The sequence below is a fragment of the Mizuhopecten yessoensis genome, unplaced genomic scaffold, assembly GCF_002113885.1.
Source record: "Mizuhopecten yessoensis strain PY_sf001 unplaced genomic scaffold, ASM211388v2 scaffold11033, whole genome shotgun sequence".
Taxonomy (NCBI): domain Eukaryota; kingdom Metazoa; phylum Mollusca; class Bivalvia; order Pectinida; family Pectinidae; genus Mizuhopecten; species Mizuhopecten yessoensis.
The window spans coordinates 833,825-861,305 of NW_018408845.1; the positions used below are offsets into that span (position 1 = coordinate 833,825).

The 27,481-nt window shown below is 36.5% G+C and overlaps 1 protein-coding gene across 2 annotated transcripts; it reads left to right on the plus strand.

Annotated features, from left to right (window-relative positions):
• Window positions 1–657: 657 nt before the first annotated feature.
• LOC110464796 (CCR4-NOT transcription complex subunit 10-like) lies at window positions 658–15,124 on the plus strand. Of its 2 annotated transcripts, none has more exons than XM_021520222.1 (17): window positions 658–756; window positions 1,704–1,992; window positions 2,514–2,664; window positions 3,463–3,524; window positions 3,780–3,908; window positions 4,300–4,383; window positions 5,905–6,163; window positions 7,352–7,554; window positions 8,326–8,441; window positions 8,782–8,910; window positions 9,162–9,239; window positions 11,327–11,440; window positions 11,602–11,732; window positions 12,161–12,226; window positions 12,898–13,019; window positions 13,444–13,516; window positions 13,914–15,124. In XM_021520222.1, exons 2-17 carry the CDS (start codon window positions 1,720–1,722, stop codon window positions 14,033–14,035), a joined length of 2,112 nt encoding a protein of 703 aa, XP_021375897.1. In that variant the 5' UTR covers window positions 658–756; window positions 1,704–1,719; the 3' UTR covers window positions 14,036–15,124. The 2 variants fall into 2 exon arrangements, with proteins under 2 accessions (XP_021375897.1, XP_021375898.1); XM_021520223.1 differs by having other exon boundaries at window positions 3,466–3,524.
• Window positions 15,125–27,481: the final 12,357 nt, after the last annotated feature.

Consider the following 27,481-nt stretch of genomic DNA (forward strand, 5'->3'; position numbering starts at 1 on the left):
TTTGACAATTTCTTAATCAGAAGATTTTTTTCAAAACGTTTGCTTGTTCAAAAAAGAATATGGATCAAGTAAGCAGATTTGTTTGTCGATACGAAGTTCTGAGCACTCTAGAGTACAACGGAACTCCTCGCTAATCTTATCTGTGTTACATAATATATATATATGCTCATTTTTTTATCGATATTTCCCCATTTTTCAACTTCTTCATATCTTTGGCTGAAATGTTATTAATTGTCAGGTAATTTCATTTATGTCCCATCCGTTCCAATGTCGTAGTAAATTGTATATCGTATGGGCGCCGTTTTCCGGTCCACTATTCCACCAATTCCTATCATCAACAATTCAAGTTATTAAAGTTAAAATAAACTGGTTATATCACTCATTCGTTAAAGTGATATCAACAATTAGTTACAGTTTGTCACTTATTGATTTATTTAATTGAAAATATCACCAGAGAACTGTTATTGATTTGTGATATATACGTCTCTGCACTAAAATCATCTAAACACTATATATTGATATCGCCATTCGTTATAGTGATACGATTTCATCATGCAATTATTATGGTGATATCATCACTGAGTCCATTATAGTATTATCACAGTGGAATGTAGATACCGGCCCCTGTATATTATTTGAGATGTGTCCGATAGGGGGCGCTGAAAGAGTTTAGGAAAAACATGGCGGCGCCCATGCAAGCGTTTGTTCACCGATAAAAGTTGTTTCACGAATCGGAGTTTATGCATTTATAGTCAGGTAAAACTATTCAGTATCATTGTTAAATTGAAAGTTACTTTTAGTATCCGCCATTACATGCAAAATTTCAAATACTGTAAAATAAACCTGTTGACCGCTACAGTAGAGGGATGGTACAGTAGAAGTATGTAGAGTGTCAGTGCCATGTCGGTAGGCAAATATATGACCATTCAGTAGCTTGAATAACTCACCAGTCGTACAAAAAAACCCACTAAAATCACGTATGTTGTGTCTTTAAGGATCTACACATAGAAAGATATCATTTTAAGTCATGCATCGATCAATGGCGGATCAAGAGAGATTATATCTACTAATATTTAGCCACTTTTATTTTCTTCATATTAATGATTAAACCAGATATTACCATGGTAAAGCAAATGATCCGGGTCGTTTCGCCCTAAATCCAGTTCGACCAAAGTTGTTTCGTCCTAATATAAATATATTGTTAAGTGATAAGTATCTGTCGAAATGTTTAAAATGATTTAAACGATTATTTTATTTTATGGATCACAAACAATTGGGATGTCGAAAGAATTTCATGCAGGTGTAGCTACATTGTATGTGCAGATCCGGTCGACCATGCACAAATCTAACGAGTCAAATGTCAAAAAGATTAAAGGAGACCTAGAAAAAGTTGAAATTTGACTGTCTTCGCCCTACACAACTAAACAGGACTAAAACATTTCACTTTAAAAATGTTTTAGGGCGAAACAACTTAAGTGTGAAATGACCCAAGGCAAATAGGATTTAGGGCGAAACAACCTGACACCAAAGTTAATGCCATTTAAACTATTTTGACACTTCTTGACTATAAGTATTTTTTCTAGTTGGAATCATGATTTCTTTCTTTGTGTAATTTAGATTTGGTATAAAATTAAAAAATATGCTGTTCACATTATTTCTAATTGTCAAATTAATAAGTAATTTTCTTACCAACTTCTTTTTAGATATCTGATAACAGAAATGGCTGAGAACAAAGAGGATTCTGCAGAGGTAGTTGAATCTCCTCCTCCAGTTCCATCAGTTACCGAGCAACAGAAAGAATTAGCCAATCAGGCACTTCAGGAATTCAATCAAAAACAATATGGTGCATGTTGTAATATCATGCACAAGTTGATTGCTCAAAGGAGCACAGATCCAAAAGTGGTGCATAACAAGGCTGTAGCTGAGTTCTATCAAAGTGGCTTTCTCACAACAGATGAGTTCCGTGATAGACTGTCATCAGTGTGTCTTATGGTAAGTTTGGCAAATCGGTTAAACACCTACAATGTATCAGGAATTCTAATTTCATCATCAAAGCTGTAACCAAATTAGTTTGACGGATATTCATTTAGGCTTAATGTAATGTTACAAAAGGGTGTGATTATATGAATTGAAAATGACTATAACATGAAATCTTACATTTTCTTAAATTTTACAAAAGTTATGGCCCTTTATTTTTCCTCTAGCACATCCAACGTTTAAACTTTTCCATTTCTATTTATCCAAGAAATATTTCAACTTTCCTGAGAAATAAAATACAGAGGTCATTTTTTTCTTTTTACTTTTTAATATTTTGAAACTTTATTTCAAGAATACACCAGCATTTTTTTTTTTATATATAAAATGGACACATTATCTACAAAACTTTTGAAATACAATTTATTGAAAGAGTTTGGTAACATACACTGACCAGTATACCTTTATCATTTTATATAAAGAAGATGGAATTTTGAATGTTTAAAAGATGGTTGATTGTCATCATTGTATTTGTGTAGGCAAATGTGAACATCAACAACAGTGAAAGCCTGGAGGATGTGGACCATAGTGTTATCTACTACAACCAGGCTGTGGTACTGTACCACCTCCGACAGTACAAAGCTGCTCTCAACATCCTAGACAAACTCTTCCAGTTCATCGAACCTCTGGGTAAAAATCATTTTGACAACAAAACATATTAAAAGTCATGATAATTGAAAGAATTAAATATGAAATGAGTCATTCAAATTGTTGAAGACTGGAACGATGTTTGTGGTATGGCAACACTTGACCCCAGTTAATATCTTGACCTACTTTTTTTTTAACTTTGATATATTTTCAGCTTACATTTGAAATGAAATAAGTTTTGATAAGCACGTTCACATGGTGATGATGTTTTGATATTTTTGTGTAAAGCAATGATCTTATAAAGGACCAGAAAAACTGACTCTTTGAATATGAATGAAATTTCAAAAAGGGGTGAACAGAACCTGCATTGCATTTTGGTTTTAATTAAATTTGAATATGGAAGTTTGTATCACAGTTTTACAGAATTACACATTTTTCTCAAACAGTTAACTTAATAGGTATGTTGTTCCTGATTTTTTTAGCTTGTAAGAAGTAACAATGGACACCTGAAGTCAGCAATATTTCTTGTTCTCTTTTTCACACACTAGTCGATATGTGAACGAACGACCTGACTTAGAATGGACAATATCAAACAGGAAGTGTTGATCAAAAGTAATCACAAGATATTTAATGTTAAGATGATTATCAATCAAACAGATAAGAGAATTAAGGGAAAAGGTGACACTAACATAGAATATGTTGGGGACCATGATCCCTCTTGGGTATTTTGTGTCTTTTTTTTAATATTGTTATATTCATGAACATGTATATACCTAGAAAATAATTTTGAGTCTTCTAAAAACCTATCCTGTTTCCCCATCTCTTCCTGGTCTCCTATAGAAGAAGCCTTGGCTAGAAAAGCTGTCATGTTACTCGTGGAGTTGTACCTGTGTACTTTCCAGGTAAGGCTTACACAACTAAGTGTAATGTAGTGTACATCATGCTCAATTTGTGGAATCAAGTTTTATCAAATAAATTTGAACTTTTTTGTATAAGCCAACTTTGCAAACGAAACCACATTCTTTGTTTTAATATAGGGTTTAATATATACAAATGAATTCTTTCCATAGTTTCATCATTGAAATATTGGCTAATATATAATATGATATAAATATATTGTATTTAAATATTGTATATTTTTCATTATTTAATTACAGCCAGAAAAAGCTATTGGAATGCTGAGTTATGCAGAAAAAACAATGTTCAATGGAAGCAAGGAAAAAACTGAGAAAGAAAACAAGGAGGATTCTGAAGCATCAGAGTTGTGGAAACCTAAAATCAGCATGGTACTGTAATGAAGAGTTGGATACTAATAAAGAAATATTTCTGGAGCTCATACACCTAAAATAAGCCATCCTTTATCTCTTATTTGGTTTTAAAAGTCACATGTATTAATAGTCATATATTGCAAAGTGTATGCAGAATCATCAAATTTGATACAATATTATCGCCAAGCAAATTTGCATGTCACAAACAAAACAACATCACTGCAACCTGTATTTTGACCTCTGACCTCAATCAAGAAAATATTCCCAGAAAAAATATTTCGTGTATTTTGTTGAGATGCAGAATCTTAATATAACAAATTTATCATAAAATGAGTTAGATTTACCGATAAATTTATTCCTCATGATCCTCATTCATTGTCTGGATTAATTTCACATTTCCTTATTGCAGTTCAAAACACGGTGCTTATTAATGATGAAATCTATGAAGTCCTGTAAGAGAGAGATAAAGTCTTTGATGAATACCCAGGCAATGGTGAGTACAATTGTAATACCCAGGCATAAACACTCATTGTTACCTTTAGGAGAGAACTAATATAGGCTATGCCTGTTGTTCAATCCTTTTTCTAAATGAAATAAAATTTGTTGAAATGAAAAATGGTAATACCCAGGCAATGGTGAGTACATAGTTATACCCAGGCAATGATGAGTACATGGTTATACCAAGGCAATGGTGAGTACATGGTAATACCCAGGCCATGGTGAGTACATGGTAATACCCAGGCAATGGAGAGTACATTGTATACCCAGGCAATGGTGAGCACATTGTATACCCAGGCAATGGTGAGTGCATGGTAATACCAAGGCAATGGTGAGTACCTGGTAATACCCAGGCCATGGTGAGTGCATGGTAATACCCAGGCAATGGTTAGTACATGGTAATACCCAAGCAATGGTTAGTACATTGTATACCCAGGCAATGGTGAGCACATTGTATACCCAGGCAATGGTGAGCACATTGTATACCCAGGCAATGGTGAGCACATTGTATACCCAGGCAATGGTGAGTGCATGGTAATACCCAGGCAATGGTTAGTACATGGTAATACCCAAGCAATGGTTAGTACATTGTATACCCAGGCAATGGGGATGACATGGTAATACCAAGGCAATGGGGAGTACATGGTAATACCAAGGCAATGGTGTGTACATGGTAATACCCAGGCCATGGCGAGAACATGATAATACCCAGGCAATTGTGGGTACATGGTAATACCCAGGCCATGGTGAGTACATGGTAATTCCCAGGCCATGGTGAGTACATGGTAATGCCCAGGCAATGGTGAGTACATGGTTATCCCCAGGCCATGGTGAGTACATGGTAATGCCCAGGCAATGGTGAGTACATGGTTATCCCCAGGCCATGGTGAGTACATGGTTGTACCCAGGCAATGGTGAGTACATGGGAATACCCAGGCAATGGTGAGTACAATTGTAATACCCAGGCATAAACACTCATTGTTACCTTTAGGAGAGAACTAATATAGGCTATGCCTGTTGTTCAATCCTTTTTCTAAATGAAATAAAATTTGTTGAAATGAAAAATGGTAATACTCAGGCAATGGTGAGTACATGGTAATACCCAGGCCATGGTGAGAACATGATAATACCCAGGCAATTGTGAGTACATGGTAATACCCAGGCAATTGTGAGTACATGGTATACGTTATTTGCTGATCGAACAAAATACACATTTCTTTAGATGTTCACATTTTGGTGAGCTTATATACTATATCACATTATTTGCCAAATTTTTATTCAGACTATTTTTTCTCTCAGGATTAGACCATCAGATTGGTGTGAACGATTGTTTGCCATGAGGTCCAGATATGATGACAACTTTTATGCTCTGCTATGTCATTGGAACAGGCATGACTTCTGACATGGCACCTTACATATGTCTTTGTGTTCCGATTTATATATATATAAAAAATTGTTGCATGTGAATTATTAAATAATTAATATTTGTTTACTAATTACTCTATTCCTTTTACAGAACACATCTGTGATATTTCTGAAGAGTAACTTTGAATACCTAAGAGGCAATTATCGTAAAACAATCAAAATGTTGGGGCCACCTTCATTTGTGCAACTGTTCACAGAGTCAGGAGAGTGCCTGCCAGTAATGTACTATAACAATATGGGATGTGTTCATTTTCACATGCGTAAACATCACAATGGAGCATTTAACTTTAGAAAGGCCATTCAGGAAAATGAGAATGCAATCAAAGATCTTCGCCGAGGAGCAGAGCAGCGTGAGTTAAATAGTCCCTGTTAGTTTGATATCCATAACAGTTCAACTTTATAATCAATACCTAGTTAACTTAATTTATGTAACAGTTTAACTTTACCATCAAAACCTGGTTAACTTAATATCTGTAACAGTTTAACTTTACCATTAATACCTGGTTAACTTAATATCCATAACAGTTAAACTTTACCATCAAAACCTGGTTAACTTAATATCCATAACAGTTAAACTTTACCATCAATACCTAGTTAACTTAATATCCATAACAGTTAAACTTTACCATCAATACCTAGTTAACTTAATATCCGTAACAGTTAAACTTTACCATCAATACCTAGTTAACTTAATATCCGTAACAGTTTAACTTTACCATCAAAACCTGGTTAACTTAATATCCATAACAGTTAAACTTTACCATCAAAACCTGGTTAACTTAATATCCATAACAGTTAAACTTTACCATCAATACCTAGTTAACTTAATATCCATAACAGTTAAACTTTACCATCAATACCTAGTTAACTTAATATCCATAACAGTTAAACTTTACCATCAATACCTAGTTAACTTAATATCCGTAACAGTTAAACTTTACCATCAATACCTAGTTAACTTAATATCCGTAACAGTTTAACTTTACCATCAAAACCTGGTTAACTTAATATCCATAACAGTTAAACTTTTAATACTATTAAGTTTCCTTTCTTTATTTGGATACCATGCTTACTACTTATTGATGGCTACATCTCCTTCTTTAATTGATCATAGCTTTACAAGAATCAAATTTAATTACCTCAGAATTAATTTGTATTGGAGCAAACATTCACATACCATTTCAGTTGATGACATCTTGGGTATACAACTGTAATTGGACGGTCATAATCCTCTTTGGAGATATCAACAGAAATTGTCCAAATAATATTGACAAATCTTGAACTTGTTATTCCAGAAAATTGTTGCTATTCAGAATGCAAAAGGAATATAACATTTTCAAATTTTGAATATGTTGAGCTTATTGGGGGGAAAAAACCAAGAGAAATATTATGACAGTTACCCAGAGGTGAGAAGAATTAGAAGAAACAATCTTTAATTATTAAATTGCCTCAACACAGGTAGTAAGGAATAGACCATGTTATTGTAGTATAAGATTCATGTTTCATACATTAAAATACTATAATTTTCTTTTCTTTAGATAAGAATCTGAATGGGAAGCCATTAAACATGATAGGTGTGAGTCGCCACTACGAGTTGTTGTACAACATGGGTATACAGCTGCTGCATTGTGGCAATCCCCTGGGTGCGTTTGAGTGTCTGGTGGAGGCTGTACAGGTGTTCCGTATCAACCCTCGGCTGTGGCTACGGCTCGCGGAGTGTTGTATAATGGCCAACAGAGAGGTGGGTATGATGAGGTTGTAAGGAATTACCTCCCTTCTGTCTTGTTTTGTGAATTAGTTTAATTAAGTGATGGCATAAAAAATATTCAAAAATCAAATTGTGCTCTTTTTAATTTACGTTTCTGTTGTAGTTGCCTTAAAAGAAATGTTTCTGACATTAATATTACTGTTTCATATGTTTATGTATTTCACCCTACATTCTCACCAAGATTCATCTGAACCTTTAAAAAGTTGTTACAAATATAACAAATTCTATTAGTAACACAAATTAAAGGCAACCATAGACTATTTTACTGATATGTAAGAAATATTTTCAATGAACATATCAGATCATACCCTTAATAAATAAATCAACATCCTGTATTCAGAGCAAAGTAAGCTGTTTTAGTCTGTTGAATGATAATGTGCTATGTTGTATGGAAGCATGCTCTGATGGTAAAGACATACCAGTCATTACACTTTATGTTAATAAATATAACAGTAAACCAAATGTACATTTTCACAGGTATATTTTGCACAAGATAATAATAAATAAATAAAATATGTAACCCGATTCACTTAATTCATGTAACTTTTTATTATTTGTAGAAAAATTGACATTCCAGATCATTATGATGATAACCATGGAGAACGTCTTTTATTTAGTTTTTTGCTTTCAGTTCAAGAAACTGTTTGTTGTAAGTTGCTTAAGTATATGAAGATTTCAGCAATAACAATTTTATATTCAAGCAAAACGTGATTTATAATCTAGAGATATCTTTGTTTTGTTTAGAATAATGATGATGACAGAAAATTAGAACGAAGACTAGAAGTCATTCAGGGGTCAGATGGGAGTGGCATCCACAGGAAGTTACGACTTGGTCCAGGCATTCACAAAAACAGATCAAGGTAGGGAGCTAAACTTAATGTCATCTAAAAGTAGAAATTACAGTTTTTTGAACTTTTATGCAATCCAGTAAAAGTGTCCATGTGTTATCTCTTAAAAAAACTTGTTAGCTAAATGCAATACTGCATCATTTGCAGCAGGAACTGTTGTGGCACAAATTCATAATATTAGGCTTAATCGTGAACCACTTAAAATACCTTTGTTTTAATATGTGGACATTTTACATAGATTTTGTCAGGGGTATCCCTATCTAGATTCCATAAAGATAGATATTACATAACTATATGATGTTTGTGAGAGGGAGACCACTTAGCCAATGACTTTCCTCGTCTTTCCCCACAGCCCTGGTACACCGGCAATACCCGCCCCCAATCTTGAGTTTGCTGCCCTTTGTCTGAAAAATGCCCTGCTTCTTCTACGAGAGGATCCCCTCAATGTACAACCCACACCGGCCGAGGACCAGGAGGGAGTGTGAGTACTGTAGAACCTGTTGTTATCATATTGGTGCAATAATTATGTACATATCTTGTAAGAACCCTGGAACCTGAGGGAAATTTATCATATCCTGGAATCGCAATACAGGACACCTTCACTAAACATGGATATGGTAGTTTCATGTTTGTGGAAGATAGTCCTATAGTTCTGCAGACATAGAAATGAATGTGTTCTTTTGAATAATAATTGGTTGTAAATTATATGTCATACTCATATCTACCTTTCAGTAAGACTCCCCCAGAAATGGTGCTGGTTCCTGCTCCACCTGGCAACCCAATGCGAGCTATGGAGGTAGCCAATCTCAGGTATGATAAACAATAGCTGGTGTGACAAGAAAGAAAACCAGGTTTATAGTTGTGTGACATTTGTAATGGATTTTTAGCTCACCTGGTCCGAGCTTATGCCATACCGCAGCGTCTGTCGTCCGTCAGTCCATCGTCCATCAACTTTTCCTTTAAAACGCTACTTGTCCTGAACGGCCTAGTAGATTTTGACTAAATTTGGTCAGGAGCATCCTTAAGCCAAGGGGACTCAATTTTGTATAAATGGTGGGTGTGGCCCCCCTGGGGGCAGGCCAAATAGGGGAAATAGAGGTGAAACCTTTAAAATCCTTCGGCTACTGTAGGGATTAAGGGATTTTGTCCTAATTTAGTCTGAAGCATTCTTGGGCCAAAGGGGACTCAATTTTGTATAAACTGTTGGTGTGGCCCCCCTGGGGGCAGAGGGGTGGGGTCGAATAGGGGTGAATTCTTTAAAATCCTTCTGCTACTGTAGGGATTAAGGGATTTTATCCTAATTTAGTCTGGAGCAGCCTTGTGCCAAGGGGACTCCATTTTGTATAAAAAGTGGATGTGGCCCCACTGGAGGCAGAGGGGCAGGGCCAAATAGGGAAATTGAGGTAAAACCTTTAAAATCCTTCTTCTACCGTAGGGATTAAGGGAATTCATCCTTATTTAGTCTAAAGCATTCTTGGGCCAAGGGGACTCAATTTTGTATAAACTGTTGGTGTGGCCCCCCNNNNCCCCCCCCCCTGGGGGCAGAGGGGTCGAATAGGTGAAATATAGGTAAATCCTTTAAAATCCTTCTTCTACCATAGGGATTAAGGGATTTTATCTTTAATTAGTTTTAATCATCCTTGGTCAAAGGGGACTAAATTTTGTATAAACTGTTGATGTGGCCCCATGGGGGCAGAGTGGCGGGGTTGAATAGGTGAAATAGAGGTAAAACCTTAAAAATCCTTCTTCTACCATAGGGATTAAGGGATTTTATTTTTAATTAGTTTTAATCATCCTTGGGCCAAAGGGACTCAATTTTGTATAAACAGTGAGTGAGGCCCCTCTTGGAGCAGAGGGGCAGGGCCCAATAGGGGAAACATAGCAAGTTCATAAAAATTCTTCTTCTGCTGTAGAAATGACATGGTTATGTCCAAATTTGGTGTGAAGCACCCTTCGTTGAAGGGGAACCAATGTTGTATAAAGGGTGGGCCTCACCCCCCTGGGGGCAGAGAGGCAGGCCCACTAAGGGATATAGAGGGATAGCTTTAATATCCTTTTGCTTCCATGGGGATGAAGGTATTTTGACCAAATTTGAACAGTAGCATCCTTTTGGGGAGGTTAATCTATTTTGTATAAATGGATTTTATCTTTAATTAGTTTTAATCGTCCTTGGTCCGAGGGGACTAAATTTTGTATAAACTGTTGGTGTGGCCTCGTGGGGGCAGAGTGGCGGGGTCGAATAGGTGAAATAAAGGTAGCATTCTTTTGGGACGGTTAATCAATTTGTATAAATGGTGGGTCGGACCCCCCTTGGGCCTGAGGGGTGGGGCCCAATAGGGGTAATTTAGCAAATTCTTGAAAAGTCTTCTTTTTCTTCTGTAGGAGGATTATGTTCATATTTTGTCTAAAGCATCCTTGGGTGAAGGGGAACTAATTTTGTATCAATGGTGGGTCTGACCCCGCTGGGGGCAGAGGGGCCAGGCCCAATAGTGGAAACATAACAAACTCTTCAAATTCCTTCTTTTTCTGTTGGAATGACAGGATTTTGTCCAATTGCATATAAATATAACCCCTGACTAACCATGTATTACGTATACATGTGCAGCAACATCTGGCTATTTCAACTTCAATTTTGTTAACATTTCCAGGTGAGCGATACAGGCCCTCTGAGCCTCTTGTTCAAAAGAGTGTTGTTTTAGTACAACTATTTGCTACTATTGATTCTGATCTTCTTTGCTTCTGTATGAAATTGATGCTTTGTTTGTTTTGCATATGCTACATGTTGCTAGGTGACATATTCACATGTCCAATTTAAAGGTGATCTGTCCTGATTTGATTCTGTATGATAAAGATGCTTGGTTTTGATTCTTTATCACATGGATGTTTGTTTTTGACAGGTGCTCTATTCTGGCAGCAGCAGCCTATGTGTCTCTGTGTCTGTATGACTATGCTCTGGCTCTACAACATGCTGAGAATCTCCTACGACAACCTCGACTATCAGGGGCACAGAGGTTTGTTACCTGTGGACAAACTCATCATATACAAATAACACAACAGTACATCTGATTTTAATGAACAAAGTAGGCCAAGTATTCTCATTTTCAAATTATCAAGATAAATTATAAATCATTGTCACATGATTGTTTTGACTGGATCACTTTAATTAATCTAGGTACCTTGGCCACTTGTACATGGCAGAGGCTCTTGTCTCCATGGATAAGATAGCAGACGCCATACAGCATCTGAATCCGGAGACGGTTGTGGATATCAGTACAAATCCACCAGAGCAGAAATCGGAACAAGGTACATAAATGTTCTGAACATGGAAACAAAAAAGATTGTTAGTGTTAGGAGAACAGAGATTGTGGAAAGCTCCAGTTAAATTTGTAAACTGAGGTTCATAGATGGGTGATAAGAATGATGAGTATTAGCAGGTATATACAGTAAAGCTGGTTTAAACTGACCCATGACTTCTCTGATCATTTGTCGCTGAATCATTTCTTACACAATATTCTTTGTATAAAACATATCTCCATCACAGTATTGTTTTTATAATATGTAAATATCCTCTTTAACGTTGGCTTCACAGGTACCAGACCCTATTTCCTCTGGCCTTAGAATGTACGAGGCTTTAACTGACGTGTTGGAACTAGTTAGTATTCATAGGTTAACAAACAATAAGAATCTTTGACCAAAACCGTTTTTTCAAATCATAAATATTTCTACTTCAGATAAAAATGACAAGGGAGATAAATTGGACAAAGGAGAAAAAGACCAAGAACCATCAGAAGCCAAAGGTTTGTAGACAAATGGGAAGGAATTCTAAATCATTATTGCAAGGAACTATTTGAATGTAATATACATTTTGAAATTATGGAAAATTTGTCCTTACTAAAGGTCATCATACGGTCACGGATGTAATTGACCGTAGGTCAGGTGAACGTAGTTGACTGTAGTGCCACTACAGTTGACTAGGTTGAAGTTGCTGCTCTGCCATGAAGTAGGTTCAAAATTGGCGAAAGAGGAAATATAAAGAAAGTAGTGTGAACTACGTGTAAATATGTCCAAATACGTTGAACTAGGAGCAAAATGGTTACAGTTAACCAGGGTCACACTACGGGCAGCTACGGTCAGCTAAGCTCAACTACGTTCAGACTACGGTCACAGTAGAGATTTGGCATCCAAACTCACTGTAGAGAGATATTTTGAACATGTTAAAAATGTTTGGGCTAACCACGGCCAAATCATGGGTTTCTTGAATTTCAAACTATGTGAACTATGTCTAACTAGGTTTAATACGTTTAACTAAGGTCCCCTATGGTCTAATACAGTCAACTACGGTCATCCTTCACTATGGTCAACTATGTGCGTGACCGTAAGATGTGACCGCGGCTTTAAGATTGAAAAGTATAATCCAGTCACTTTCCTCTTTTAGATGTGTACTTACATTGTCTTATTTCTCTGAAAGGTTCTCTGTATCCATGGTCACCAAAAGATCTGACAAAAGCCAAAGCTATAATGCAGTATAACTTGGCCACAGCGCACGCCATACGTGGAGAGTATGACAAAGCGATGGCCAACCTGGGAGAGGTGAGTCCTTCCGGGGGATAGTTTTATATGAACCAGTTTGATGTTCTAGTAATTTGTTATACGTTAAGAATATAATTTTCAGTACCAGTAGAATGTATATATTGGGTTAACAAAAAATTACTGAAATCAGTGTGTAACTCATTCAGTTTGCAATATTGACACGTTGTCATCATTGTGCTTGCAATGTCAGTCAAAAGAGATTTTCAGTCTTAAATAATTGTTAGATTTCAGTTTTGGAGAATTGTGATATATTAGTCTTGGAGAATCGTGAGATTTTCAGTCCAAAGACTCGTGAGATGGTCAGCCATGAGAATGGTAAAGTGTCAGTCTAAAGACTTGTGAGATGGTCAGCCATGAGAAACGTAAAGTGTCAGTCTAAAGACTTGTGAAATAAAAGTGTCTAATACACATGTTTACATTCCAGAGCTCTAACTACATCGGAACACCTTTGCCTGCCCAGATGTACTTCCTGAAGCTGTACTTGGACCTCATAGAAGGTAATGTTATCTAGCATGTCCAGAATTCTGGGTCTGGCTAATCTTGCGACAAGACCAGTGTTCACAGCCAGTGTTAACCTGATCAGGCCACGATTAGGACTCTGTTTTTTCTCTGACCAGTCATGGGGTGATCGATCAGGGGGAATTTATTTGGACCTGTTTTGGTTTCAGGGCTCAGTTGATCCTTTTGGCTAATATAGTGCTCAGACTCCGCTGTTCCTAAACTAGTGTAGAGCTCAGAACTCTGGACTAGTTAGTTTTTGTTCAAAGGCAAAGCAATGAAAATAACTCCAAATTGTGTTTTTTTTTTATTTGCTACTAAAACACAAATTGGTGAATTACAAGATAGGTATATCTGATCAAAAATTAAAAGAAAGTTGATTTCCTTCTTTTTAAGGTCGAAGGAAAATGGCGCAGATTGTCATCAAAGATCATTTTGGTCATGTGACTCCTAACCGAGTGGAGATGAAGATTAACTCCAAACCCAACAATGTACGGAACGATGTGCCAATGCCCTGACAACGGACAAATTTGCATCAGCTGTTGAACAGCACCCGAAACTTAACTGAGCAAAGCAGAGTAAAACAAATATCATAGTGAGGCTGTGTTACCATGGAGATTGATAAGCGGTGGATCCTATAGAAATAACCTGGGTTGTTGCCTTGAACGCTTTAATTCAATAAGCTTCCTCCATATAGATTTTTATTATTTTTAATCACAGCGATTTCACATGTGGATTCCGCCTCATCATTGTAAAAGGATGTCGGGATAAGAATGGACGGCATCTACCTAGAAACAGAATCCTACCTTATAGTGTCACTGTTTATAATGTGGATGTCGTCTGATCACTCGCCTGAATCTCGCTTGACACACTGCAATTGACTTTGGTTGGAGATGTCATTGCATCACAGTAGTCAACCTGGGTCTTTGATGAAATCCTGGGTCACAGTGGTCAACATGAGTCATTGAATGGAACTTATGTGACAGGTCAACCACAATCTAAGGGGTCAACCTGTGGTGATCCTTGATCATGGTTGTCAATCCTAGGTCACAGAGGTCGACCAAGGTTGTGAATATAATACTGGTCACAGTGTACAATCTGGGCACTGGGTAATCCTGGTTCCCAAGTCAGCCAGTCATTGAAGTGATCCTGTGTCACAGGTCAACATGGGTTATAGGGTACTTAAGTCACAGGGGGTCAACATGGGTTATTGAGGTACCGGATGATTCTATTTCACATTGAATTTTTTCATTAGTCAATCTTTATGAAAGAGGTCAATGGTGGTCGAGAGCAAAGTGACCTCTGTCAGAAAATGGACAAAATTGTCAAAGTGCTATCATATTATTAAGCTATCTAGCTGTACACTGTTCTACACTGTGTTAACTATGTCATCCCTCTCCTTTACTGTTAAAAACACCTGTGACACAGGATACTAGACCACCAGAGAATTACAATTTGTCTATAGAAAGAAATATTTTAGCATAAAATGATTAACAGGGAAAATATCATGAATGCCGGTTATAAATTATTTGAATGATTATATTGATAATGAAAGCTGTGAATCTGATTCGTTAATGAAATCAGAAAAAAGCAATAAAAAACTGCAATGAACTTTACATTTTTTGGAGTGTTTTTAGCTCGTCTGGTCCACATGACCAAAGTGAGCTTAATGTCTTACTGTGGCGTTGGTTATTTGTCAACAATTTCTTAAAACAATTTCATCCCTTTAACTGCAGATTGGAAAACTAAAAGTGACTTTAAACATACCTTAGTGGTGGGGATTCAAATGTGTACAAAAGAGGAGATGACTTAGTTTTTGGTTCATTACTTTAAAATGGTTGAGATCCCAGCCCCATTACCATACACAATTGTTGAGCATGAAGAGGTGGAAATAATAAGTATGATATCGGAATTGAGTTTGAGTCGGGCCACCCAATAAAAATACTTAGTTTCTGAGTCACAACTTGGAAATAGTAGAGATCCCCATCCAATAACCATATATATATATAATTTCCTTACATAAAAGTATGCCACAAGGATTGGCATCAGTGTTTGCCCCTCCCCTGGTAACTTAGTCTCTGGGTCATTACATGGAAATGGTTGAGATATCTACCTGTTAATCAAATACTATTGCTAGGCATGAAGAGATTAACACAACCATGCTACCAGAATTGCCTTTGGGATCTGTGATTCCCTGGATCATAACATGGAAACATTGGAGATCCCCGCACGGTAGATGGAGGCACGGTAGTCTAGTGGTAGGACGCCGGGCTCGTGACCGAAGGGTTGCATGTTCGAGTCACGGCAAGATACTTTACTCCGCTTGTTCCAGTCTACTCGGCTGTAAATGAGTACGTGGTTGGGCAGTGCTAGAATTGTTGAATGCTAGCTGTTAGCCCCGAAATGGCAGCTCCGGTTGTATGCTTCCCAGGGAGTTGAGAAAGGTATTGGCTGGTTGCAAAGGCCCTATAAACACGGATAATAATTTGTGAATCGCTTTAAGACGACCTACGAACTATGTTGTGATAAAGCGGTATATAAGAACCTCAAATTATTATATTATTATTATCCCAACTTTGTAGCAATAAATATAATTGCTGAACAAAAACATATTTGGATACACATGTTGGCTCCAGAGACTGGCCCTACCCTGGGATATTATTTGTTATACCGCTTTTAATCAGATTATTTGCCAAAGTAGGTCACGGGGTCAAAGTATCCAAGTGAGCGATTCAGGCCCACTTGGCCTCCCGTTTCTTTGCCTTTTATTAACTTGGGATTTAGGATATATGCCTTGGGTTGCCAAACCTCCATCCCTAACCCTTCTATCCACACATAATATGAAAACTGTCTTGTGGTAAATTTCTTTTTTATTCAGGTTGAAAAGTTGCGCGTAATTGTAATATTGCTAAAGATGATTGTGTCATAAATGCAGGAGACCGAGTTCCAGATCCATATTCATAAAACCGTTCTGAAGTGAAGTGCTTACGGACAACAACACATTGAATTATATAACATTTCAAACCGTTCCTGCTGACACTTAAATTAGAAAATATAATGATTCAAATTTGCTGGCGTCCTATAAGTTTACAGAAAAAATCTTAAGTACAAATACATAAAAAGATTATAAAAGTCTATTATGTAAAGGTAGGGTGTACATTAAATTCAACCGGAGGGTGTAGAATTCGCGATAGAATCAAGGAGATTTTTTCTCCCATCCTTAAAAAGAACTGCTGCAGTAAAAAAAAAAAAAAAATGGAACTATATAAGTGCTAGAATATCTAATCATAAAAATGATGCCAATCAGCTGTTTTCATTGTCATACAGAAAATATTCTGGCTGTCTCGACCTAGAAGGAAACTGCGAAAGAAAAACGTTGTTTGCATTTACAAATTAAAAGTAATGAGGTGACCAGATGTCGTATAGGTCATAGACAAATCCCTCGCCATTCCACTCTGTCGAATGTCTCTCCAACCAGATAATTTCCCTGTTTTCCAATGTTTTACACAATATTATTTCTGTCGTCATAATAACCTCATTGTGTCCATATCACCACAATCCTTCAATCATCCCACCGTTTCATTCTTAGGACATGGTCAATTCATTGCCCTCCATGAATCTTCATCACATCATGTACAATTCTTTGTTAGACTGCGTTCAACAAGATCATCCTGTGTATTTTCTGCAGACAACTGTTGTGAAAGGTGTTCGCGAAGTCTCCATCTTTCTGACTGATCTTCCAATACCTCATTACGATTGATCCCCATATATTTCCGTGCATGTAGAAGGCATAAGGCGTTGTCTTCTCGATACGACTGCCGATATCTACCACATAGCTCCCCTCTTCATTTATGTGAAGTTCTGCAACACCTCCATATCCTCCCTCATTCTAGATTTTCACTCGTTGAGCTGTTAGCCATGTAACTGCCATGCTTTTTGTCTTGTCGGTGTCGATGTCCTAGCAGTGTTATCCGATTCACTTGTCTTCCTTTGAAGGTTGCCAACACTTGAGGAAAAATACAGATTGGTCATCTGCAAAGACCAGGACCCGTTCTCATGCTCAAGCATGGATTTTGTGCTCAAACCAAATTTCTTGTTCAGGTTATAAATCAATAATAAAATCTTATTTTGTCAATGATCTAGAAAAACATTTGAGGAGAGTTGAGCCAAACACGGTTTTAAATGTTTACATTTGACTTTTTGATCGTTTGACATGTTTTGAGCACAGACTCCATGTCCATGAGAACGGTTTCATGAATACGGGCCCAGGTCTTCAAGAGCATCTAGCGCTCTGCAGTTATTTTCCTTTCGGGTAGAAAGGGTAGATTTGTTCACTGGCCGTTCGATCATCAGAGGGAATTGGAAATCAGACATCACGTATCCACTTGTCACATTCCCCCAAGCCTTTGGTACTTCAATCTCTGCCAGTTCGTTGGAATAACCTTCCTTTTCATAGATGCCAACTTCTCTCATTTGTTTCTGACGTTGCTAAGACGTACTCTCCTCCATTTTTGTCTGAATTATCAGTGACTGGGCACTTTCTTCCAATTTGTGCTTTCATGTGTTAGATATCTAGCGTTGATATCCATTCACGTTTCCCTTCTACGGGATTTCTGGGTCTTTCTCCATTCAATTCTTCCTCAAAATCCTCTTCCATTTGTTCTTTTTACTTCATATTACTCTTAAATATTTCTAGAAGATTGATAAACTCTTCCGAATACTACAAGTTGTGATCGTCTCGCTGTTCTCTGCTCACCGCCTCCTCCTCAGTTTCTTTTGCTATAACATCCATAATGCCCTCTTTTCTGATCTTGCACTCCCTAACCTTCTATCCGTATTCCTTTTCGTTTATCCTCTCTGATCTGGTTCCATGGTCTCTATGGACTGCTATTGATGTCCGTGTTGGCAGTTTCCTGTTTCTGTATCCATGTACATCGTCACCGGTTATATATCGAGTTCTCCACAATTTCTTCTTTGTCTTTGAAACTCTCAAACTCATTCTTCATCTTTGGCCTGAAGGTCTCTGCTGTTCTTGGGACCCTTGTCCAAATCGTATCTCGGTGCATTGTCCTTCTCCTTCTGCTCTTTGCATAGCTTCAGCTTGGTCCTCACAGACTAGCCCTCATGATTCTGCTCACCCTACATGACTCTGGGTCAGCAGATTCTCCAGATAGATAGTTCGGACACTTTAAAATACGTAATTAATTACTTAAAAGGGCCACATAGATCGAACCTTATTAAAAGTGCCGAAGAGTTATAATCCAAGACTGCGACAGAGGTAAATCTCTGTTAAGTGGCATGCCCACTAAGCAGATTGTATGTTGTGGAGAAAATTGCCATCAGTATGTTTCTCAAGTCCCTTGGGTCACTTTTTCTTCCTGAAAGACACACAAGTTGAAATCAGATTGAAATCAGATTTGAATCAGGTTTCTTCAAGAGCGGGCGAGCTCCAATAGCTATTTTTATAATAGGCTTTTTACAAAGATGGAACACTGAAATGGACCAGACATCGTTGATGATGTAAACAGCCATTTCTCGTTCTTGATTGAACTTCAGCACAGAATATGAATGCGAGACCCGTAGTTTCTGGTGTAAAGATAGCATATTCGCACAGTTTAATTTTTTTCTCTAGTAAAATAGCAGGAAACAGGAAAATTACATCATGAGATTCGCAAAATAATAAAAAAAAAAAGGAAAAATAAAAGACACTGCGGTGAACATTCATTATTTTATATTTTTGTACAAAAGAGACCTTTTTACATTAGTCTGTTATAGCAATACATCGCGGATATAGAACATAAATCGTTCCTATGGTTGTGAACAAGTCAAACTTCAGACAATAAATGTTTTCCGTTCACAACATCAAAGTCCTGGTAATTATATAACAGTCGGCGTACTGGCGAAGATGGGTTTTACTTCGATCCAAGGGGAACAACTCATACGCGCTTACCTTCTATCTGACGGTATACCTATACGTCTCTGTCCTCCTGTTCACTGAAGTCTAGCAAAACTATATGTCATACATTTATCTGTATATTTGGTCATGTATGTCCCAGAAAAGCTTGCTACATTCTTGTAAATCACCCGTAGGATTATGCTCTTACAATCTAATAAATACTGTTGGCATAATCTCGTGAAATCCTGGTCGTTCAATTGCCAATATAAGGCCGACTCAATTTAATGAATAACCACGCAATTGTGATAAGAAGTGACTTTATTTAAAGACGTTGATGAAGTGTACAGATAGGAAACTATTTTGCAAATTATTTAATTACTGTTTTGCAATGACATTACCTAAACATGTTATAAGCTTAATTATGACATTTTGAATGTACGTATCTCCTTTTACCTAAGTGTTTGCCCTATATTATGACCTAGCAGAACATTCCTTTTCTTTTTATAGTTTTACTTTGTAATTCAAAAATAATATTTCTGAAAGCAATGTGAAAATGTTTTTGAATTAAAAAAAATATCACAGAAAATAGCTTTTCGGTTATTGTAATTTAGACTACGTGTGTACACTTTACACACATGCATACACAGTATAACTTCCGGTTTGCTACGATAGAAAAATCTCGAATGGCCGAAGCAAAGTTAAAGTGTAAAAGTCTGTCCAAATTTGAGAGCAAATCATTTCCTTGTGGGAGATAGAGGGTCGGGGTGGGGGTGATGATCAAGAATAGTAATCAATGGAAACTTCAAGTTTTTGTTATTTTCCGTCAACATAAGTTTTTTTCCAAAGATAATTATATACTACGTATAATAAATACATTTATAGAAAAAGAAATATTAACTTATTTTTGGATGATCACACATTTTGTTAGAACAATTGAAGGACGATGACCTTTTAATAACAAACGTTGAAAGTACTTCGGTAAAAATAAATGTTACAATTAAGGACAAATTCTGTTCAAAAAATAAAATAATAGATTCTACATATCTAAAATACTTTTAATTGCTCGAGAAATTTTGATGAGAACCCGACATTCCTGATCGGTTTATCAGTGTTCCCTGGCCTATACGTTCACACGAACTGCGCAGATGTTTCACTGGTGTTTTGTACAGAGTCGAGTTCAATTGGTCACAACCGGGTCAACGTACTGACCGATTTATCAAAGGTATGATCGGCATTAAATGCCTGTACACGTCATTACAATGTGTGTAAACATGCACAAAACTTACACTTGGCATGTTCCTAAATACATGTTTGGTACGAGAGAGACAGAATCAGGAAGAAAATAAAATATACGAATGTTATTTATGATGATATTGATGACGTCAATTTTCAGTTCTGAAATATTCAATTAAGTAATGTGTAAATTGTTATGATGGAAACCATGAATACACATTGTTGTTGTGCTTGAAGATCTATGGTTGGTATGTGTAGAGTAAAGTCTGACGTAACAGGCCGCGCTACATGTATGCATGGTCGGGGCCAAAAGGGGGCGTTACCTAAACTGACCACCACCGCGTCACGTTGTGTTGTGTAAGTAGGGCACGCAAGAGGGACAAGTTAGCGTGTGTATAGCAGGGAAAGCGATTGGGCGTCAGTATCAGAGATTCTCTAAATGTAGAAGTGTTTCTGAGGACAAACCGTCAACAAAACGATTTTGTCATATATCCGAAGCTTATTTGCAAATGAACGCTGATAGCATTTATTTCTTTGTTGTTTGTGATATTACTGTGAAACCACGGAATTAGATGATCTAAGTCCGTGGTGAAACTGTATATTTTATGCATTTATGCACGGACTTAGATTCTAATTCCGTGATTTATGTAAACCTGAATTCCCGGTCATGCTTCTTATATCATGTGATACGTTGAGAATATTATAAATAGTCATTTGCACTTTAGCCTTGACATGTTGTAAACAGTATTACGATGACTGTTGTCCTAGAAGACTATTGACGCTCCGTCACTACCAATACAGGGACATATATTTCCTTCACATGACGCTGGCTAACGCTACCTTTATCGCCACACCACAAAGTGCACGGTTGTATTTACGTAATATGCGGGCAAACATTCAGTGAGGCATTGATCACCCATAGGAATTGTATTGGAAGTTACACCGTCGTTTGTGGACACCCCCCTCTCCATAAAGAATTGTTTTATAGTAAGTTGGGTATAGACGTATATCGTCTCAACTGACCTAACTAAGCACTAACCGACAGTTGGGTCTGAGGCATGGGGAGATTTCCCTAACATTTATAATTTCTAAACGTTGACCATCGACACAAAGAGAATATTGGGTATTAAAGAATGTATCTTATTTGATTGGGAAAAATATCAACTTACAGAACATAAAAAAATATCATTTGTGTCTCAGACGATGTCAAATCCTTTCTTTTATTTATTTATTTTATTCGCTCTATTGTAATTAAAGCGTCATCCGAAGCATGTAGAAGCCCTACTAATGGTAACAAAACTACAACTGTGAAACAGATGAGCCGACCTATATATTGCAATGTTTTTCATCGACAGAAAAACCTTCGCTATATCATCAGATATATATATATATAGGTGTAATAAAATTATGATGTAATTCACTAGAAAAAGTCGGTCAATGTGAACTTGATAAGCGAATGTGTTAATAGGTTAGCAACTTAGATATATAAATAACAGCACGAGGACCTATATAAGTCCACCGTATGAAATCGTATTTATTAATATATATTGGGAAAAAATGGTTCATGTCTGCTAATTATGTATATGAGGAATATCAGTTATGTTAAACTGAATTGTATTGATATCTTGAAAACACACAATCGTTTTGATAACAAATAATAACAAAAAGTAAAAAAAACAACATTTATAACTCAAAGTATAAATCCAAGGTAATTTTGAATCTTCCACTTATACTGTAAACAGACCTACCCTCCTCAGTTCTAACCACGGTTTTACGAATTAACAGGAACCAAGATTATGTTTGTTAAGTTTATTGAAAGGACTCTCTATATCTGATAGATTGGTATATTTTGTTGTCAATTGGGTAAAAATGATAATGAGTAAATATTTTTGATAAATTAGTACGTGTTAAATATTTATCTGTTATATGAAATATGTTGTTATTCATCATTATGTACTGGATGTTAATCCTTTCTAACGCTAGAATTTCCATTTTATTGTTTTTGTAAGCAAATTGTATTTGGGACAAAATACACTTTTATTAAATAATTAACTATGACAAATTGTTGTCACATGGTGATAGCACGCGTTAAGGTTGGCCAGAGGGTCTCAGTTTGTTGCCAGTAGATCGACAGTTCCATGTTTATGGACACTCCTGTATTTTTTTTCTCTCCACTGAAACAGAGACGTATATATTACATTGTAATATATACGTCTCTGACTGAAAGCACCGTATTCATCAGAAACTACTGTTACATAATACCCCCAATGTTAATTTTTTTAGAGTTCCAACATACCTATCCGATTCTAAACTCTTGTGTCAAAATACACCCGATTTTCATCTATAAGGACATATGTACTAAGAGGTGTACCAAGTTGTAATTTGTTGTACTTAACTCCTAATATCCTTTAGTGGACACGGACATTCCGGCCATAAATCATTGAAACGGACACATCCCATTGACCCCACAATGGGCCCCTGTTACCGTGAATGCTTGACCACTGTCCGAAACACAACTTGCTTATGTAATAGTTAATAACATCCTCTATAGAGAGGCCAGAATGCAGGCTGGAGTCTGATTAGGACCCGTAACAGGAAATGGGGTCAGCTGGACTCGATATTGACCAGTGGCCGTGCATGCGTGTATATGCACACACATAACTGGTCACCGCGGGAAACTGACCGCCCGAGGAAAAACCAATGACCAAAGTCCATCTGGACTACGATTATATTACATGTGGGGTTATAGTACTCTGAGAATGCTTTGTATCGGTAGGGCCAAACATAGATACATCCTGCTAATAACATTTATGCATGAAAAACTTGTATGCATGCTAGACAGTATACGTGCGTCTGGGATTTCTAGCAATAGTGTTACAGACAGTAGATAGGAACCGATACGGAATCTATATCGGAATATAGATGGAAGAGTTGCCACAAGCAACTGCCAACTGTTACCATTTAGAATCGTTGACTGTTCGTGCACTCTTGGTAAGTCTAAGGGAGAGACTAGGTTTCGGCTTTGGCCAATCACCCTGATTCACGGTACAGAAACATAAGTTACGACAGAGTGAGTTCGGTCTCGGATTCATTTTGGTCCAATCCTGCGGGATTCAAAAAGTAAAACCGACAAAATCAATTTAGATCTAGAATAAAACTCGACGCGGAGAAGCGTTCATCTGGCGGCGAGCGAGAGCCGGAAGGGCCGAGGGTGTGTTTAAGTATTGATTTGTGGAGAAATGGGTATACAACGCCCTTCGTCAACGTGGAGAACATGATACAGGTACGTCGCGTCCAGAGACCGAACAGATTCAAATCTTAGTCCAAACACAGTAAGATACAAAACGTCGAAACATAACAGTAGAAATAGAAAGAGTCAAAACATAACAGTAGAGACAGAAATAGTCGAAACATAACAGTAGAGTCAGAAATAGTCAAAACATAACAGTAGAGATAAAAATAGTCCAAATATAGCAGTATAAACAGAAATAGTCGAAATATAATAGCAGAGACAGAAATAGTCCAAACATAACAGAAGAGATAGATATAGTCAAAACATAACAGTAGAGACAGAAATAGTCGAAACATAACAGTAGAGACAGAAATAGTCCAAACATAGCAGTAGAGATAAAAAGAGTCAAAACATAACAGTAAATATAGAATTATTCGAAACATAACAGTAGAGATAGAAATAGTCAAACATAACAGTAGAGACAGAAACAGTCGAAACATAATAGTAGAGTCAGAAATAGTCAAAACATAACAGTAGAGATAAAAATAGTCCAAATAAAGCAGTATAAACAGAAATAGTCGAAATATGACAGTAGAGACAGAAATAGTCCAAACATAACAGTAGAGACAGATATAGTCAAAATATAACAGTAGAGATAGAACTAGTCGAAAAATAACAGTAGAAACAGAAATAGTCCAAACATAGCAGTAGAGATAAAAAGAGTCAAAACATAACAGTAGAAACAGAAATAGTCCAAACATAGCAGTAGAGATAAAAAGAGTCAAAACATAGCAGTAGAGATAAAAAGAGTCAAAACATAACAGTAAATATAGAACTAGTCGAAACATAACAGTAGAGATAGAAATAGTCAAACATAACAGTAGAGACAGATATAGTCCAAACATAACAGCAGAAACAGGAATAGTCAAAACCTAACAGTAGAGATAGAACTAGTCGAAAAATAACAGTAGAGACAGAAATAGTCAAAACATAACAGTAGAGACAGAAAGAGTCAAAACATAACAGAAGTGACAGGAATAGTCAAAACATAACAGTAGAGATAGAAATAGTCCAAACATATCAGTTGAGATAAAAAGAGTCAAAACATAGCAGTAGAGACAGAAATAGTCCAAACATAGCAGTAGAGACAGAAATAGTCCAAACATAACAGTAGAGACAGATATAGTCAAAATATAACAGTAGAGATAGAACTAGTCGAAAAATAACAGTAGAAACAGAAATAGTCCAAACTCAGCAGTAGAGATAAAAAGAGTCAAAACATAACAGTAGAAACAGAAATAGTCCAAACAAAGCAGTAGAGATAAAAAGAGTCAAAACATAGCAGTAGAGATAAAAAGAGTCAAAACATAACAGTAGAGATAGAACTAGTCGAAACATAACAGTAGAGATAGAAATAGTCAAACATAACAGTAGAGAAAGAAATAGTCAAACATAACAGAAGAGATAGAAATAGTCAAACATAACAGTAGAGACAGAAACTGTCCAAACATAACAGTAGAGATAGAAATAGTCGAAACATAACAGTAGAGGTAAAAAGAGTCAAAACATAGAAGTAGAGACAGAAATAGTCGAAACATAATAGTGGAGTCAGAAATAGTCCAAACATAACAGAAGAGACAAAAATAGTCGAAACATAATAGTAGAGACAGAAATAGTCCGAATATAGCAGTAGACACAGAAATAACCCAAACATAACAGTAGATACAAAAATAGTACAAACATAACAGTAGATACAAAAATAGTCCAAACATAACAGTAGAGACAGAAATAGTCAAAACATAACAGTAGAGATAGAAATAGTTCAAACATAGCAGTAGAGACAGAAATTGTCCAAACATAACAGTAGAGACAGAAATAGTCAAAACATAACAGTAGAGACAGGAATAGTCAAAACATAACAGTAGAGATAGAAATAGTCCAAACATAACAGTAGAGACAGAAATTGTCCAAACATAACAGTAGAGACAAATATAGTCCAAACATAACAGTAGAGACAGAAATAGTCCAAACATAACAGTAGAGACAGAAATAGTCAAAACATAACAGTAGAGATAGAAATAGTCCAAACATAGCAGTAGAGACAGAAATTGTCCAAACATAACAGTAGAGACAGAAATTGTCCAAACATAACAGCAGAGATAGAAAGAGTCCAAACATAGCAGTAGAGATAAAAAGAGTCAAAACATAACAGTAGAGATAGAAAGAGACAAAACATCACAGTAAGGACAGAAATAGTCAAAACATAACAGTAAGGACAGAAATAGTCGAACCATAACAGTAGAGACAGAAATAGTCCAAACATAACAGCAGAGACAGATATAGTCAAAACATAACAGTAGGAACAGAAATAGTCTAAATATAGCAGTAGAAACAGAAATAGTCCAAACATAACAGTGGAGACAGAAATAGTCCAAACATAACACTAGAGACAGAAATAGTCCAAACATAACAGTAGATTAAGAAATAGTCCAAACATAACAGTAGAGACAGAAATAGTCCAAACATAACAGTGGAGACAGAAAGAGTTAAAACATAACAGAAATAGTGCAGACATACTCGAGAGAGGTAAAAACGTGTCAACAAAAATACAAAGTGTTCAAATATGCTTTCCCATCTTTACAGTTTCAAAAAATGTAACATACCGTCCAAAAATAACAGTATACAAGTAGAAAAAGTGCCCAAATCTTACAACACTATAGCTAGATAAAGGTGCCCAAATCTTACAACAGTATAGTTAGATAAATGTGCTCAAATCTCACAACAGTATAGATAGATAAAGGTGTCCAAATCTCACAACAGTATAGCTAGATAAAGGTGCCCAAATCTTACAACAGTATAGCTAGATAAAGGTGCCCAAATCTTACATCAGTATAGCTAGATAAAGGTGTCCAAAGCGTACGAAGGAATGTTACAAACCGTTCAAATGTAAAACACAGGCACAAAACGTCAAACCATCCAAATATAAGATATAAGCACAGAGTGTCCAAACTGTACAATAGAATACATTCGTAGGTAAAAAAATCCAAACATATAATAGTATATATAGGTCTAATGGTCCGAATATGCCACAGTACAGACCTAAGCGTCCAAACATATAGCAGTACAGATCAAAGCGTTCAAACATATAACAGTACAGACCAAAGAGTCCAAACATATAACAGTACAGACCAAAGCGTCCAAACAGATAACAGTACAGATCAAACCATCCAAACACATAACAATACATATCAGACCATTCAAATTTACAATAGAACAGGTCAAACCGTCCAAACACACAACAGTAATGAGCAAACCGTCCAAACATACAACAGCTCAGATTAAACCGTCTAAACACACAACAGTACAGATCGAACCGTCCAAACACACATCAGTAAAGATCAAACCGTCCAAACACACAACAGTACATATCAGACCATTCAAATGTACAATAGTATATATCAAACCGTCCAAACATATACCAGTATAGGTCAAACCGTCCAAACACAAAACAGTAATGAGCAAACCGTCCAAACACACAACAGTAATGTCCAACCATCCAAACTTATAACAGTATAGGTCAAACCGTCCAAACACACAACAGTA

Coding starts and splice junctions, on each gene's coding strand:
- LOC110464796 (XM_021520222.1), top strand. CDS start 1,720: ATGGCTGAGAACAAAGAGGATTCTGCAGAGGTAGTTGAATCTCCTCCT. Junction 6,164..7,351: donor TCGCCGAGGAGCAGAGCAGC/GTGAGTTAAATA, acceptor TCTTTTCTTTAG/ATAAGAATCTGAATGGGAAG. Junction 8,442..8,781: donor ATTCACAAAAACAGATCAAG/GTAGGGAGCTAA, acceptor CTTTCCCCACAG/CCCTGGTACACCGGCAATAC.